At 52.3% G+C, this 16,723-nt stretch overlaps 1 protein-coding gene across 3 annotated transcripts in view; it reads left to right on the top strand.

The window, feature by feature from the left end:
• The window catches only part of LOC310907601 (phosphofurin acidic cluster sorting protein 1-like), a gene marked incomplete at its 5' end in the record, with an annotated part of 51,396 nt that extends 34,728 nt beyond the window's left edge, over positions 1 to 16,668 (top strand). The window contains 22 exons of one of the 3 annotated variants that reach the window (XM_083857896.1): positions 2,914 to 3,003; positions 3,324 to 3,449; positions 3,629 to 3,791; positions 3,940 to 4,031; positions 4,942 to 5,022; positions 5,741 to 5,800; positions 6,418 to 6,569; positions 10,347 to 10,440; positions 10,750 to 10,821; positions 11,171 to 11,301; positions 11,425 to 11,557; positions 11,680 to 11,784; positions 13,004 to 13,110; positions 13,403 to 13,557; positions 13,651 to 13,761; positions 13,849 to 13,951; positions 14,708 to 14,750; positions 14,843 to 14,885; positions 14,979 to 15,120; positions 15,209 to 15,432; positions 15,626 to 15,739; positions 15,831 to 16,668. In XM_083857896.1, the coding sequence (XP_083714022.1) occupies positions 2,914 to 3,003; positions 3,324 to 3,449; positions 3,629 to 3,791; positions 3,940 to 4,031; positions 4,942 to 5,022; positions 5,741 to 5,800; positions 6,418 to 6,569; positions 10,347 to 10,440; positions 10,750 to 10,821; positions 11,171 to 11,301; positions 11,425 to 11,557; positions 11,680 to 11,784; positions 13,004 to 13,110; positions 13,403 to 13,557; positions 13,651 to 13,761; positions 13,849 to 13,951; positions 14,708 to 14,750; positions 14,843 to 14,885; positions 14,979 to 15,120; positions 15,209 to 15,432; positions 15,626 to 15,739; positions 15,831 to 15,946 (2,457 nt within the window). In that variant the 3' untranslated portion in view covers positions 15,947 to 16,668. Of the gene's footprint in view, positions 1 to 2,913; positions 3,004 to 3,323; positions 3,450 to 3,628; positions 3,792 to 3,939; positions 4,032 to 4,941; positions 5,023 to 5,740; positions 5,801 to 6,417; positions 6,570 to 10,346; positions 10,441 to 10,749; positions 10,822 to 11,170; positions 11,302 to 11,424; positions 11,558 to 11,679; positions 11,785 to 13,003; positions 13,111 to 13,402; positions 13,762 to 13,848; positions 13,952 to 14,707; positions 14,751 to 14,842; positions 14,886 to 14,978; positions 15,121 to 15,208; positions 15,433 to 15,625; positions 15,740 to 15,830 lie in introns of all 3 variants that reach the window. The other 2 variants (XM_083857895.1, XM_083857894.1) reach the window with 2 other exon arrangements.
• Between the last annotated feature and the right edge of the window lie 55 nt (positions 16,669 to 16,723).

Here is a 16,723-nt window from a genome sequence, read left to right as displayed (position 1 = left end):
CAGCTGATGCATATAATTTATAAAGGACCTGCAAGTTCCCGAGGGGGCAGCTGGGAACTAGAGGAAAGCAGAGCTAAATTTCTCTCATTTCAGTAGTAGTTCTGTTAGAGTCAGGAATCTGAAGGGCAGATTGTGTGGAATTACAGCTCTGACCCTATCTGAATGGGGCTGCCACCCAGGTAATAGCTCCAGTGCTGGAGACAGTCTGCTTAAAAAATGTGCATGATCCAAAGGACAGTGTAAGCCTGTCTACAACTCCTGATCTCCTTCTCACTGTGCCCTTCTGGTCTTAAAAGACAGCTTCCAAGGGTGCCATGTGCTGCTACTTGCTCCTTCACCTGAAAATACCACTGTCAAGGGAAACTTTCTATGTCTACAGAACATACCCATTACCTAGAGGTGATTTGAATATATAATGTTCCGTGGATTTGAGTGAGATAAAGCCTGAACTATTGTGGAAAGGGGGATTTGCTCTCATTCACTTGAGTGGTTTTTAAACCTTTATCCCTCATTACTTGTTTTAACAGACTGGAGACATCATAGAGCATTTCCTTCTGTGTGTTGTTCATGGCACTGAGAGATCTGGATGTGCTGGCTCAGCTCATTAAGCTGCAGATACCTGCCTTGGTATCACAACTGATTATGGCATGAAGAGAAACACAGTGTTCCCTCTCTGCAGAGAGACTGTAGGTCACAAACATCCTGTCTTGAGCCATGAATAGAGGAAACAATCAAAGAAAGAAAGAAGAAAACAAGTCCCGGCACTCCCAGAACTTTCAGTTCCTGTGACAGGTGCTGTGGATGCAGATCTTCCTGCATCTTTCTGCAGGATACAGCTGCTCAGGCTCAAGCCTTGGTACTGCTGTAGAGGGATGATATTGACAGTCACTATGTAGCAGAATGTGTGCTATGAAATAGGCCAGGCTAGAGAGGTTGTTCACCTCTGCAAGGCCTGCTGCCCCAGTCCTGCTCCCTGAAGGAACTTGGGTTTTTTTTGTCTTTCTTACTATGCAGAGTTTTCTGTTTATGCCTCACTCATGCTTTGTTTCTTATCTCTTTGTAACCACTTGTCGTATTTTTCACTCCTGCCTGAGCAATCCTAGCTAGACCCTAAATTTGTTTATTATATTAATGGGCTGTTGTCTCCCAAAATGCACCTTCAGCTTGAATCCTGGTTAGTGTTTTGCTGTCTGTCTAGTCCAGTACTTATATTAGTTCTCTCTCAGTTTCCAGATGTGGTATTCTGTTCTAGCCTCAACCCTCTTATAAACCAAACTAGTCAGGACAGATTTACAGCTAAAATTTGCAAACCAATCCTGGGCATCATGTACCTGTGTATTGTAGTGAAAGCTCCTGCGTGTTTTCTGCCCTTAGGTAGTAAAAATCTGTGACCACCACTTGTTGCTATTGCTTTTCCCTTCCTTGACACTCTTTGTCATCCATGATTTTCACTGTAACAGTCTGATATTAAGTTTTTCTGTAGTACTCATAGGGATACTCAACTGTTCTGCAGAGAAATTGGTCTTGCCTGACATTACTCAAGTTACAGAACAGCTGAGCTACATCAGGTGCTCTGTGCCATGTCCAGTTGAGGTTTGAATTTCTCAAAGGATGGAGAATCCTCAGTATTTTTGTGTCCTTGTCCTTGCACTGTGATAGTGAAGCAGCTTTTGTCTCAGTCCTTGCAATGCTACATGGGTGTGCACTGGGATTTCACTGAGGGATTGGATTCACCTAGGACTGAGGCTGGGCATGTAAATTCCATAGTGGTAAATGACAGTAAGGCACAGGACAGCAGTGTTTATGAAACCATCACTTCCTGGACACACCACTCAGGATATCCTCACCTTTTCTTTGTCGTAAGTCCTTCCCCAGAAATAACATCTTCAGGAAGAGTAATTGCACTTCTACTTGTGTTTTGATGAAAGATTATCCACCAAAGATTCAATCTCTCTGCAAAAAAGAGCAAATGGTAAATGTGCTAAAGTAAATAGTCACTGTCATTGTGACTACCTATCATCTGTTATCAGAGAAGAGTTCAGGAAGGGTCAGTGTGTTCTTGGCCAGGAAGGCTCACAGATGGTGAAGGGGATGAGCTCCACCTCCTCTCTTCCGTTTTAGGAAGACCTTTTGCGGGAAAGTCTTGCTCCTGGCACCGTCTCTGGGAACAGCATTGCAGACAGCTTTTGGGAGGATCTGTGGGTTGTGCCACCCTGCAGCCAAGAGGGCCTGGTGCATGCAGGCAGTATTTTTTTTTGCCCCCAAGTCATTCACTGTCTCTATCAGAAACCAATACATAGAGATAGGACAGAGTTAAAGAAAAGAGTTGGAGTGGGAAGATGATTAGAGTGCCTCTGTTACTGCCCTCCTGGTAAAAAAATGTCTGTATGTAGAGAGATAGACTGTTGCCTGAAGAAAAGACTGGAAGAGTTTCTGAGACACAAGCTGAGCAAGCAGGAGGACCCCTATTCTCCTGGACATCCTGACTTGGTCCCAGCAGAGCCATCCAGCCAGCTGTGCTTAGGCAGGGATCTGCACCGGGCCTGTCTGCTTGGGGGAGAGATGTCTCCAGGATCTGTCCCTTTCCTCGCCAAGCAGTGTGTTGGGAGCCTTTTGTTTGTCCTGCATGGCTCCCTCTGGCTCCAGGAGTGTCCCTCCACAGCATGGGACTGGCACACCAGGTGCAGAGAGTTAAGCACAGCAGGCTTGTGAAGAGCAGCTGCTCTCTGGCAGGTGGGCAAGGAGAAGAGACCTCTGGCAGCTTTTGCAAAGTGTTGCTAGGCATGTGACAGGTGACTCTGAACAGAACAGAGTCAAGGCATTCTCTCTTCCCTTGTGGACTGAACACCATTGTCTCGTGCGTGTGTTGCAGTGGAGTCTGAGCTCACTGTGTGTCTGCCAATCTTGTTGTAGGGTTCAAAGCGAGTCCTGAGGTCAAATGAATACGTCCTGCCACCTGGGGGCCTGATGGAGACCGAGCTGGAGCTGACCTTCTCACTGCAGGTACCTGCTGTTGCCTGGTCCCCTCTGCTCCCTTACTTGGCATTTTTCAGCAAGCACATCCTCAGGCTAAGTGAGAAAGGCACAGCCTCTGTGAAGGGGCCTACTGTGGTTGGCTGGCTGCTCCATTGCTCCAGGTACTGTTTTGCTGGGCATTGGGATTCAGAGGATGATGGATAGGTGCAGATGGCCTTTGAGAGGCACATCAAAGCTCAGCAGGTCAGATCCTGCTGTGCATCAGCACAGAGGAAGTGTTTTCTACCTGTGTGTCATGCTGAGCCTTTCCCTCATGCTGCCATCTTCCATGTGCTTCTCTTCCCCAGTACCCACACTTCCTCAAGAGAGATGGCAACAAACTACAGATCATGCTGCAGCGGAGGAAGAGATACAAGAACCGCACCATCCTGGGCTACAAGACCTTGGCAGTGGGAATCATTAACATGGCTGAGGTACAGTCTCCTGGGAACAGGGGAGTCCCACATGGCCTTCCTGTGCCAGCTCTGGGCAGAGAGCTGGGCTGGCAGGCAGGGGCTCATTGCTGTCAGTGTTCTGGCTGTAGTATAGAGAGGTGGGCTACCAGCTGTCATTGTGTCACCCCATCAGGGAGCTTGTGTGTCTGTCTGTCTAGGTCATGCAGCACCCGACGGATGGTGGGCAGCTGCTGGGCCTCCACAGCAACATGAAGGATGTGAACATTCGGGTGGCTGAAATCAGCATCTACTCTCTGTCCAGTCAGCCCATCGACCATGAGGATGGGAACATCCCCTCAGGTCCTAAAATCAAAGCTTCAGGTGTGTTTTGTGCTCAGAGCTGCAGGCAGATGTTTGGGACAGGGCTAATGGAGTGTGTCCCCCAGCACAGCCAGCCGTGCCAGTCCTGTCACTGGAGCCATGATGGGCATCATGCTTAGCCTGGGGCATTTGCACTGTGTGCTTTCAGATCGCTCCCCAGACATTGATAATGACTCTGAAGAAGAGGATGACAGCTTCTCCTCAGAGCAGGAGGCCAGTGATGATGCTGTGCAGGGTCAGGTAAGGGAAGCCTGGCAAGATGCCTCATGTCCTGGTCCTGTTTCTGGGGCAAGAGTCAGGCACTGAGGTTCTTGATCACCCCGAGCCCTCTCATCCCCTTGTAAACATTCGGGATTGTTTCAGAGAGTTGAGAGCTGTAATACCTTGACTGCGAAAAGAGCTTTGACAGCAGTGGGCTGCTGTCAAGTCCATGGTGAGGCAAGGGACTTTGGAGGGCCATAGATCTCATCCATCTGTCTCTGGCGCTGCCTGGTCTGCAGCAGAAAACCCCTGCTGAGCCCTCCTCCATCTTGCACAATGATTTTCTCCCTGGCCTCACCCCTCTGCACCTAGGCTGGTCTTATGCAGATCAGGGGCTTCTCCACCACACATCCAAAATTTCTCCTCCTCCCCTTCCGTTTGCTGGGCCTCAGCAAAGCACACCTGCTGCTTTTGCAAGTGGCCATTTGTTCGATCATTAACCATTATCATTTCAGTCTCTCACAAGGGTCATCATGCTGGGTCAGTACATCCATGTCCCTGGGAGTTGGGCATATTGTTAAGGCTAAGCCTTGGGAAAAATGGCTTTTGTGATTCACGTGCTGTGCTTTCTGAGCTAACTCTGGAGAGGGGAGAGCAGGAGAACAACACAGGAGTCCTGAGGAGGCTGTGTCTCCTCTTAATCTTGCTGATACATTCTTCTCTGGAGGGGCCTGGGGACAGAAGTGCTGAAGAAGGTCTGAAGGGGAACAGTGCTAAGGACAGAGAAGGAGTTCCATAGAGAGAGGTGGCAGAAATGAGAAATACAACTTTGGGAGCAGAGTGGATCAAAGCTTTTCAAAGTAGAGGGCAAATGTGGGTCGGGAAAGTTTTAGGAGGTGCTGCTCTATGAACTTAGTTGTTCTAATGTACTGGGACTTTTTGCCTGCAGGATCTGTTTGATGAAGATGAAGAATTGAGGAAAACCAAGAAGGCCAGGAGGAAAATGAGCCGAACCCCATCAATAACCAGAGTAACATCAGCATTTACCACATGATCACAGGGATTGATGGGATTCACTTTCTCCCTTCTCTGAAGGCAGTGAGGGCTGTTGGGAAGGGAGGACGCTGGCACTGGTGCAGAGCAGGGGGGAGAGCCCTTGGCTCTGAGAAGGAGCAAAACTCTTGGTGTTAATGAGCTAGCTTGTCGCACAGAGCTGTATTCCAGTTCGTGGTCTGTACTGTGTTCAGCCTGGCTTTGTGTCACTGCTGATCTGTGTGCAACATAGTTTTGACTTGCTGCTGTCAAGCACAAGGAAAGCTGAATTAGCAGCTCCTCTGCATGTCTTCAGAAGGGAGGAGCTGCTCTGCCAGACCCTTGCTCTCCGAACTTCTCAGCCCTGCAGATCTCTGGCCACCTTCTTCCTGAGTTTATTCCCCATCTTTTCTTGCTCAACCAGGTGTCCTGGGGAGAAACAGGATTTAAATGAAGTGATCTTCCAGCCTGTAGCAGAGAAAGTATGAGTCCTTGCATCCCCCCTCATGCCCAGACAGTGGCTTCTTGTGGAGTACAGAAGTGGTCCAAGTCCTACAGCAAATTTAAAGAGAGAGAGAGAGAGAGAACAATCATAGCTGACCTTGGACCTCTGGACAGCATGTTAGAGAGAATAACTGTGGCCTGTATGTTAGTGAGCTTGGAACGTGGTTTGATAGTTTTGCTGATCTTTCTTTTCTTCCCTCCTTTTGTTTTAGCAACCGAACTTCAAGCAGAAATTTGTGGCTTTGCTGAAGAGGTTCAAAGTGACAGAAGAGGTAAGAAACACAAAGGCTGCCCCAACAGGCAATGTCTCCTGCAGATGTGTAGGTGTCAGAGTGCAGGTTCCGACTCACTGGGATCACAAGGCTTATGAGCTCAGGGATGTGCCAAAGGTGGTGTGAGACATGGCAGAGACTAGGATGTGGCTTTTCCAAAGCCTTCTGCCCCACGAAGGCAGCTCTGAGCCTTGTGCTCAAATCAAAAAGCACCTTCCTGTTGTGGGGAGATGCCCAGGGAAAGAAGAGTGCTGTCACACAGTGACTGCACCAGGAGCTGGCATTGAAGGAGCAATCCTGTCCAGACTGACTGCAGGCTAACATTAGCCTCTGCATGGCTTCTCTTGGGTGACTGCCCAGGCTGAGTGTGTAGCACAGCCAGTGAAGGTCCTCCCAGGTGTCCTAACTGCCAGTAAGTGTGATGGGTGGCCGAGACTCCTTTGGATGTCATGCTCATGGCTCCCTCCTTTGGCCCAATGGCAATGTCACTGGATTCTTCCACAGCCTGGATTTGCCTCCCTGAGGTGGGAACAGTGTGACAGGCAGCTTGTACATGCCTGTTGTGGGATGCAGGTAAATCCATGTCTCTTCACTACGCTCTGGGCTTGGTCCCACAGGTCCTGGACTCTGATCCTGTAGACCAGACCCAAGAGGTGGAAGAAGACCTGGGCTTGCTCTATGACAGCCTGGAAGAGTGCAACAACAGTGACAGTGGTCCAGAGATTGAGGACAATGAGAGTGTGCACAGCACACCCAAGCCCACCCTGAGGTAAGGGTTGCAGGCAGTCCTTGGCCAACAGCACAGCCTATGAGATCTGGAGAAACGCTCTCCAACACCTTTCTATTGCTTGGGCTAATGCAGGCATTGTCTTGTCTCCACTCCCATTACCATCCTCTATTGGCGTCACTGGCTCCTCACTCAAAACTGCCCAATAGGTCTGATTTCCTTCACATTTAGTCTCATTTTTCTCATTTTGTCAGCCCAGCATCTGGCACTGATCTGCTGGTAGAGTCCTACTTGATCTAAGCCCTGGCTGCTCCCAGCTCTCATATCTTTCTACCAACAATCCTGGTGTTCTCTGGGCTCTCCACACTGAAGCATGCCTGTCTTTTGAGCACTTTGTGACTGCTTGAACCAGTCCTTGCGAGATGTGCATGCTGTGTTTCCACCCTGTGTGGAGATGTGACTAGCAACCATCAGCACTGTTCTTCACCCCATTCCCTGGGCACTGGTGGCTTGCTCTGCCAAGAACTGCTGACTTAGCACAGAGGTCTCCAGTGGGTCATGCAGGGAAACTAGGCTTTGCTCCCATGTCATCTGTGTTCACCTGGCCTCTCTGCTCGTGGCTCTTGTGCTTTTGTGCTGTCTTTTTGTGAAAAAGTTTTCTTTTGTTGTCTTTCTACTTGACTACATCATAATGCACTGTGTCTCTTGTAGTCAAGCCAAGCTCACTTGGCATTGTTTCTGTAGTTTTTATATATAGAATCATAGGATCATAGAATGAGTAGTTGGTATCCCTACGGAAGGTACTTAGCAGGAGTAGCAGGCATGGTTTCCCACAGACAGACTGTATGAAATTAAATGTGCTGGATTCTGGAAGCCAGGGGTCACTTGGGATAAAACAGGAATGTGATAGAAGTTGTGTTTTCCACAAACCCACGAGTCATTGTGAAGGAGAAAGCAGGCACGTGGGCAAGCTGCTTAAGTGATCTGCTTGGACTCCAAAAGGAGCTTCACGTGGTCTCTCATCAAAGGAGGCAAATGTGCTGTGGGAGGAAAAGAAAAATCTTTCTGTGGTCACATAATGCTTTATGTATATAAACCATGTGAAACTGTAAGAAAAGTCTATTGGGAGTATTTAAATGTAAGACGTCCATCCTGGTTCTGCAAGTGCCTACTTGCAAACATCTGGTCACTGGAACAGCATTCCAGAGTGAGTGCTGGTTTGTGCTGGTGCCACCATTACAGTTGTCCTGGGGTGTTTGATGCTGTTTCTGGAAGGACAGCCTATTGGCTTCTGAGCTGTTCTTCATCCTGTTCACAAAGTGTCCCTGGCTTGGTTTGGTCTCTGATGCCTCAGTTTCTAGCAGTGTTGAGTGTGTCCCTTGAATTCATGAAGGAATACTTCACAAAATTCTGGGACTGCCAGTATTTTTTCTAAGATGTGGAAGCTGCCTGCCAAGGTGTTTAATGTAGACTTTGTGGTTCTCAAGTGCTACGTAACCTTCTCAGAGGGTAAGCTATAGCCCAGCCTATAAAATTGAGGTGATCCTCATGTTGGATTTCTTGTCATAGGCAGCCTTGCTAGACACAACAAACATCTCTGTGAAGGAAGGGCACTAATGGTGTGCAGCCCTTAACAGTGAGGAGTGGCTGATTCCCTGGATTGGGCCAGTGGTGCTGGGAGCTGATCCTTCTGATCAGCCAGGGAGGCCACACAGCATCAGTTTGCACCTGCACTGGGTCAAAACTGGAGCTGGAGCTGAGGCTGCTATGCAGGATCTCAAGTCAGACCTGTTGATTGAAGGTCAAAGGTGAAAGAGCAAATGTCTTCATAGGTGACTGGGAAAATGGATGGGACGAGGGGGGCTAAATTAATTCAGAACAGAAGGAGGCTGTGCAGCAGGACTGGGCTTTACCTAAATCTCAACGTGCTGAGACGTGGGCTCAGTCATGCCTGTAGGAGGAGAGCCTTTAAACTGCAAGAAATTAAACTGCAGGAAATTGCAGAAGAGCTCTGTGCTTAATGCGGTGTCCTCAAGGGATGAAAGCTTCTGAATTGCAAGTGAAGGAGGGCACAAACAAACACAGCTTTCATGGGAAAGGGGGAGACAGCCCAATTTAGATGGAGTGTTGAAAACCAGAGGAAGTATAATACAATCTAGACACATCCCAGTGTCTAAGAAAAAGGAGGGAATGAAAATACCTCATTATGATGCCAGTGGCACTAAGGGTATGTCACATTCTGGTGGGATTACTTGAGACAGTATAGAGGAGTATGGAAGAAATGCTGATTGAGGGGTGATCTATTAGAAAACCTACATGTTTTTCTGGTTTGACTCTTAAGTTACTAGTATAGTCTGTATGGATTGTATTTCTGGCTGGGGAAAGGCAAATGTAGAGTAATGACTGTACAGAGTGGTGACAGTACCTGAGATTTTGTAGCAGAGAATGGAGAGGAAGAGAGAGAAGAAATATGTTAGTAAAAGGAGATGTAATTTATACCAGTGTGGCCTGGAGAAAATGTCCCACAAGGGCACTATTGTGACTGTAAACCTGAAGCAACTGGTCACAGAGCCAGTGAGGGGAAAATCAAGCCTTGACTTTTCCCAATCAGTGTATAAACACTGCTGCTGAAGAGCTGCTGTGTGTGGGAACCATCACTTATTTCAGGAGCAGTAAAACCTGACAAACACTGTTGTGCCTGACAGTACAGTGTGTGGTATACAAATGAGGAAGCATGCTAAAAGGAAAATAAAAAGAGCAGGCAGGATGTTCAGAGGTCTGGAGGTATCCTCCAGGAAGCTGCAGGTAAATCCTGATGAGACAAGTAGAAAGCAATAGAAAGAAACTCTGATAGAGTACTAACAGAAGAACTTCTCTATATCTTATGTCTCAGTGGCCATCCCTGGAAACCTGCAACCTCATAGCCCCATCTGCACGCTAGGCACATCAGGAGAAACATTTCTTGGGAGTTAATCAGCACACACACAAAGCTTAGAGGGAATCTAGTTCTGATCTCTTGCAGCAGAGTCACATATTGCAGGTGGATTCTGGTTGCTGTAAAGGTCCTGGGAAAACAGGCAAGTGAGACCCAGTGGTAGACCTCACTTGTTTCCTAAGGACTGGTCTTTGAGCAGCCCACAGGCTGTGAAAGGGGTCCTTGGCAAATAAATAATGTGTGGGAAAAGGGTGAGCAAAGGTGGAAGCTCACACTGTAGTAGCAGAGACCGTCCTAGCTTCCTCAAGAGAGTTCATATGTGAACTATGGTGGCTTGAAAACAGGACCTTGGAGCTGCACTATGCAACTCTATAAAAATGTCAGCTCAGAGACTGAAAACTTGGTAAATTTAAATAGTGCTACCTGAGGTGTGGTTCTGTGTGCAATACTGAGATCTTCAGAGCCTTGGGAAAGGGGAAGGCAGAAAGGGAAGGTGAACACTCCAGTTGGAAGTGTGCAGCAACAGCAGGCAGAGGCAAGTAGCAATCCCTGGAAACGAGGAAGCAGAAGGGGAGGCAGCAGAAGTCTGTGGAAGATAAAATGATCCAGAGGAGGCAGAGAGGTTTAGTGTCACACTGGAGTTGAGGTGTTGACAGACAGCATATACCAGTGAGATGGGGCAAAGTGGCAGCTCCTCGCCTGCACTGCAGGGGTAGGGGATCTCCTGAGGCGGAAAGCACCAGGAGACCCTGCCTCCAGCTCCCCAAGGTTACAGCCAGTGGGGGTGTGCTGGGATCGTGGTGCCTTTGTTCCTCTCTTATTCCTGCCTTTTTCTCTCCCGTCTGTCTGTCTGTCCGTCTGTTCGTCTGTCTGTTTCTCTGCAGGCGTTTCTTTGAAGGAGTCTCTCATTCTGGTTCCCAGACTGAGATCGGCAGTCTGCACAGCCAGAAAGGGCAGGATCAAGAGTCGGGCAGCCCTGTGAGTTACACCACCACCACCACCTCCTGCCCCTTTCCCTCCCCAGCTAGCCCAGCACCCCCACAGTGCCCGCACTCTGAGACCACAGCTCCTGGCAGCGCCTGCCTGGCGCTGCTCCTTTCCTTCTTTCCTCCTCTTTTTCCCAGCACAGGCAGACAGGTAGCGATGGGGGGCATCCCCTGGGGCCGGTCCCAGAGGTGCCCGACTCCCCTGTGGGAGCTTGTGTTCTGTGAGGCCAGGCATGGGTCACTGGCAGCTGCCCTGCACAGAGTGCTCCATCCTGCTCTGACCCCACTCCCTGTCTCCCAGGGCGAGGCAGACAAGCGGAAGCCAGGAGCACAGCGACCACAGGAAGAGCCAGGAACGGAGGTCCCTGCAGTGGTGAGTTCAGGCTATGGGATGTGGAGCTTTCTCAAACCGCAGCCTGCTTTCTGGACTACCAGGGGTGCCCACCAGGCTGGGAGAAGGGCTAGGAAGACAAGTAGATTGTGCTGGAGAGCAGCTAGAGTTGAAGGAGTGTTATGGTCTGCAGGATGTGCAGCCCAGCCCTCCCAAGACCCTGCAGTCTTGACTCTCCAGGAGGGCCACCAGGCCTCTGTTTATGATGGGCACCCATGGGTGCAGGGTTGCTCCCTGTTGGAGCGAGGGGAGCAGTGTGTTTGATGTGACTCTGTGTTTGATGTGACTCTGTGTTTGAAGTGTGTGCAAAGTGACTCTGTGTGGCCCTCAGGAGCTGGTGGCAGAGGAATCATCTTCCCGGCTGGCCCCTGCAGAGGCTGCCATGAGGGAGGGCAGCGTGGACAGACTGGCCCAGCTGGGCCCTGGCACCAAAGCCGAGCTCCCCAGTGCCGTATCCCCCAGGTAAGGCAGGTCTGTGCCCCCTCCCGGGGTTGAGCAAGCTCACACTGGCTCCCCGAACTGAGTAGGGGTTGCTGGAGATGAGATTTCCTCAACAGTTTTGCCTCTCCTGCTTCTCTTTCACAGCAAGGCAGAGAGCAAACAGCTGTGGCGTCCCCGCAGCACCTCTGTGAAGGACCGGCAGAGCTCCAAGGGACAGGGTGGCCGTGCCAGCAGCCTGGACAGTGAGAGCTCTCCAGACTCATGGCATAGCACCCAGGTGAGGCCCTTGGGAACCATCCCACTTGGAGGCTTCTCACTCAAGGGTTCTGCCAGGTCTTCAGCCATGGGCAGTGTCCAGGGTGGCTGGCTGGGGTTAACCTTTGTGTGATGCTGTCGCAGGTGCCTCGAAAGTCTGTTTATGATCAGCTTAACCAGATCCTGGTGTCAGATGAGCAGCTCCCCGAGAGCATCGTGCTGGTCAACGTCGCTGAGTGGCAGGGGCAGGTGAGTAGCTGTGGTGGGAGCTGGATGCATGTGGGCAGGGTGGGTTCTTGGGAGAACATAGCAGGGTGCCCTCCTCTCCCCCAGTGTGGCCCTTCCTTCAGGGAGACAATGCATTTACAGGGTGCTGAGTTACAAACAGGAGTCAGGTGTCTCCTCCATCACACAGCATCACCGGATCCTCAAAACATGATGTCCTAAACAATCCCAGAAAGGTTGGCTAGCAGACTGTGCCTCAGGCCCTCACTGCTTGGTCCTGGCTCCCAGGAACCCCATGGATCAGAGCTTTGTTGGATTCCCTGGCAAAGGGCTCCCTTCCTCTGTGGGCACCAGGCCCTGGGAAGCAGCATAGGTATTTCCCAGTGAGAGATGGAAGTGTTACCTGCCACTCCCAGGGAGCATTAACTGCATTATCAGAGCAGGGTGGGGTGTGAGGACAGGCCCAGCCCCTGACAAGCATTTGTCTCCCCCATACCTGGAGCTCTAAAGCTAAAGGTGAGCAAGGAAATGTACATGTGTGCAAACATGCAGTTAGATAAAACACCTGTGAGACCCCTTCAGGATCCTGCAGCTACCTCTGGCATCCAGAAACGGTGCTGGAAAATTTGAGGTGGAAGAAGGGCTTAGTGAGAGGTAGTGGAGTCTTGACTCAGGCCATGCATTCTTGGCTGCTTCTACTTGTCCTGGACAGGGAAAATGGGTCAATGCCCACTCCCAGAACCAGTCCCCTTGTCTGTCTTGACTGCCTGTTTTACCACGGTTGAACTGCATGCAGACACCTGAAGAGACAGAAGGATTTTGGAGTGCCACAGTGGGAGAGAGCAAGAGGAGGGAATGAGCAGAGGCAGTGAGCCTAGAGCTGGGCCCTGCTGTGGGATGGCAGAATTTAAATCAGAGGGTCCCTGCACCAAGCTTCTTATTTCAAGGAACACAGCCTGGTTCTTGGGACAGTTTTGCCCTTGCCATGGCAAGGGTGGTGGCTGCTGTGCTGAAAGGTGAGAGCAGGCAGCTGGCTGGCCCTTAGAGCAGAGTGGGAGGAGCAGGGATGCTCAGGATGCAGCTGTGAGTGACCCAATGATTTCAGCCTCCCTACATGGCATGGGTGGGGATAGGTGTCCCAGCTCCAACCTGGGGGTACAGGACCCAGGGCAGGCATGGGCTGGTGCTGGCCAATACAGCCAGGCCTCCAGGGTGCCTTAACCTGAGCTCTCTGCATTGGCAGTACGTGAGTGAGCAGCTGCAGGCGCACAAGCAGTTGGTTGTGTCCACCTGCTCCGTGGCAGACATCCAGGCAGCCTTCAACACCACTGTCTCCCGCATCCAGCGATAGTGAGTACAGCTTGGCTCAGCCTGGGGGCACTGCATGGGTTCAGAGAAGGGCTGGGTATGGCCCTGGCTCCCCAGGGCTCAGTGGGACCCTTTGGGATTGTGGACACTACTATAGAAACAGGTGTACACCCTGGGGAGGGTGTGAGTTCCAGAACTGCTTTTGCCCATGGCAGTGCACACCAAGCTGCCATTCCCAGCAATGGGTTTTTGTCAGCTGGCCTGGCAGATGCTGTCCCCTGGCCTACCTGCTGAGCCACTGCACTTCACTCATGGTCTCCTTTTCCTTTGGCAGCTGTAACTGTAACTCCCATATGCCTCCTCCAGTGAAGGTGGTGGTGGCAGGGGACCAGAGCTACCTGAGTGTTGTCCTCCGTTTCTTTGTGGAGCAACTGGCCAGCAAGACACCCGACTGGCTCAACTACCTTCGCTTCCTGCTTGTACCACTGGGTGAGAGCCAGCAGGAGCCCAGCTCCAGGGCTGTCCTCTCCCACCTCCCCAGGCTCCTCTGCCTGAAGCCAACACTGCCCTTCTCCCCTGCAGGCTCTCACCCTCTGGCCAAGTACCTGGCCTCAGTGGATAATAAGTACAGCACTCTCTTCCTGGACACAGCATGGCGGGAGCTGTTCAGCAGGGCTGAGCCTCCCACTGCAGGTGAGGAGTGGGGCAGGCTGGCAGCAGCAGTGCCCTGAGGGGGAGCCCAGTTGCCATTAATGTCTCCATGGCTCTTTGTGCCCGCAGACACTGTGGACATAGCAGGCCGTGTTGCCCAGTTTATCGCTGGAGCCAGCCTCTCTCACCAGCTGCCCATCTCTGAGGCCATGCTGACCTACAAGCAGAAGAGGTGAGTGTGGCCCCAGGGTTCCTGTCCCTCCCTCACGCAGCCCTGGTCTGGGACGTGCCCAGGACAGGAATGAGGGACACGGGACAAGTGAGTGAGGCCCTGCATTCCACTGACGAGCAGCATATGCTGAGGGGAGCTGGGGTCCCACAGTGAGAGGCCCACAGCACCATTCCCTGCCACCTCCTGGTGTGCTTGGCCCCTCCAGTAGCTGTGGCTGGGACAGCCCCAATAGTTGGGGACCAGCTTCCAGGGCTGGGATGGGCTGGGTGGGGCTGCAAGCTGGTACTGTGCTGTCCGGGGGTTGATGCTCATGTTCCAGCTGCACTCTCACCTCTCCCTTCTCTTGGTTTCTGGCACCCAAGGAAGAGAAGCCTCTATTTTGATTTTTATATCAGGTATTGGCTTGTGCTTGCTGTGCCGCTGCCTGGCCCCTCCCCACCTTTCCCCATGTGCGTCCATCCCTCTTGCTGTGCAGAGGAGCCGTGACCCCACAGAGGGGCAGGGCTGCCCTCCCGCATGCAAGCCCTTTCCCAGCACTGGAGGGGACAACTCCTTGCCTCCTTGTGTAGTGTGCCCTGTGCTGCCATGTTGGGGACAGGGGGTCTCAGGGGAGGGAGGGCAGAGGAGATGGTCCTAGTGGATGTGAGCTCAGCACTGACCCCTGCGAGTGCAGGGCTGCCTGGGCACAAGGTTGGTAGTCACACAGCAGTTGGTGCTCAGCACACCCAGACCCTGACCAGCCTCTTCCTTCTGCAGCCCCGATGAGGACTCCTGCCAGAAGTTTGTCCCCTTTGTGGGGGTAAGTGAGTTGAGGGGCCAGCGGGGGCTGAGGGGAGAGATGCAGTGCACAGTCCTTCTGATGGGTGGGTATCCTCTGGTTTGTCCTTGCAGGTGGTGAAGGTGGGCCTGGTGGAGCAGTCTTTCAGTGCCTCCGGTGAGTCCCTGGCAATCCCCAGCTCTCTTCTCCACAGGGGCAGGCTCTTGTTGGTGTCCCCCAAACCCTCAAACCCACACTTTTCCCCCACAGTGGACTCAGATGATGCCACAGTCTGCACCCCGTCCCTGCTGAGCTCAGCCCCAGCCTCCAGTGCAGCTGTTCCCTATGGCAAGGAGACCGTGAGCACCCCGCCGCCGTCCCCGTCCGTTGGCAGTGGCCTCTCGGGTGCTGGGTAAGAGAACAAGGCCCCTCAGCCTCAGGAAGGGGAGAGGGGAGCAGGGGCACCACCTGTGTGCTGCATGTGTGCCCATATTGCCCAGGTCTCTGAGCCCTGGCGTGGAGGTGATGGGCCTGCAGGTGGACTACTGGACAACACAAGGGCTGGACAGGAAGAAGGAGGGTGAAAAGCGGGAGATGGGTATGAAGAACACACTCAAGAGCAACTTCTGCTCGCTCCAGGTCAGCCGCATCCCCGGCACAGGGGAGGTGGCATCCCCCAGCACCATGGCCATGACCGTGGTCACCAAGGAGAAAAACAAGAAAGGTAACCAACTCTGGGGTGCTCTCTGCCCCTGGGGCCACAGTCCTTTGTGAAAAGGGTGGGGGGGGGGACCCTGCAGGAGGGCAGGGCTGAAATGTGGCCCAGCAGGGGTCAGTCAGTGCACTGGGGCAGGGACTCCTGTTTAGGGCCAGGTGGGGACATCCTAACGTTGGTCCTGTCTGGCCTTGGTCCCCAGTGATGTTCCTGAGCAAGAAACCAAAAGAAAAAGACTTGGAACCCAAAAGCCAAGTCATTGAAGGGATCACACGCCTCATCTGCACAGCCAAGCATCAGAACACCATGTTGCGAGGTGAGGGCGGGTCCCAGCCCCTTGGGGCTGTAGTGGGGCAGCACAGGCTGGCTGTGATAGAGCTGTGCCTCACTGCACTCTCTCCTCTCAGTTTCCATAGATGGGGTGGAGTGGAATGATGTCAAGTTTTTCCAGCTGGCAGCACAGTGGCCAACACACGTCAAGTACCTCCCTGTGGGCATCTTTGGCTACTCAAAGAATGTGTGAGACATTGGGGCATCCCTGGAATGGAGCTGCAGTGGGTTGCAGGAGGAGACAGGGAGCTGGACATGCTCTTGTCCCCATCTTCTGCAGACCAGTCCCTGCCTGCTCAGTGGGGGGGAACACCACACCTGCACCCTGTGGGCCAAGACCCATGAAGGTGAGGCCAGTGAGAGCGGGTCCATGCACCCTCCAACACCAGCGAGGACACCATGCCATCTGCCTCCCCTGTCCCCCAACAGCAGCCTGGGACAAGGGTTGGCACCAGCCAGCAGGGCCCCAGGAAGGGCTCTGGGCCGCACTCTCTGCAGATGCACCTGCCAGGCCAGCCCTGTAGCCAGCCAGGGTCCCAGCTGGGCTGGACCCAGGCAGGTTCCCCAGTGCTGCAGCCAGCCAGATTGCTCTGTGCAGGGGGCAGGTGCTGAGCAGGGTCCACCACCCCTGTACCACCATTGCCAGCCCCACTGCCAGCCTTGCACTGCTGTGCTGGCCCTGCCCTCCACAGCACAGCCTCAGCAGCTTTTCCAGTCCCCCTGCAGCCCTGCTGCTGAGGCTGTCCTCTTCATCTCCCCATCCCTTCCCAACAAGCCCTACCCCATGGTGCTGCCAGCTGGAGGTGTGGGATGAGGGCACCTGAGTTTTTTTTTTTACAAGATTCTATTTTTTTTAAATTTATTGTATGGTTACTTTTCGGGATTAATTTTAATAAATTAATGCTGTTACCATTATGGCAGGGTCTGGGTCTGTGTACCCCCATGTCTGCAGACATGACTCAGTACAGCT

This window comes from Zosterops lateralis, assembly GCF_965231275.1.
Source record: "Zosterops lateralis genome assembly, chromosome: 3".
NCBI classification, from domain to species: domain Eukaryota; kingdom Metazoa; phylum Chordata; class Aves; order Passeriformes; family Zosteropidae; genus Zosterops; species Zosterops lateralis.
The sequence above is the reverse complement of the archived record's forward strand: the minus strand, read 5'-3'. Positions and strand labels throughout refer to the sequence as shown.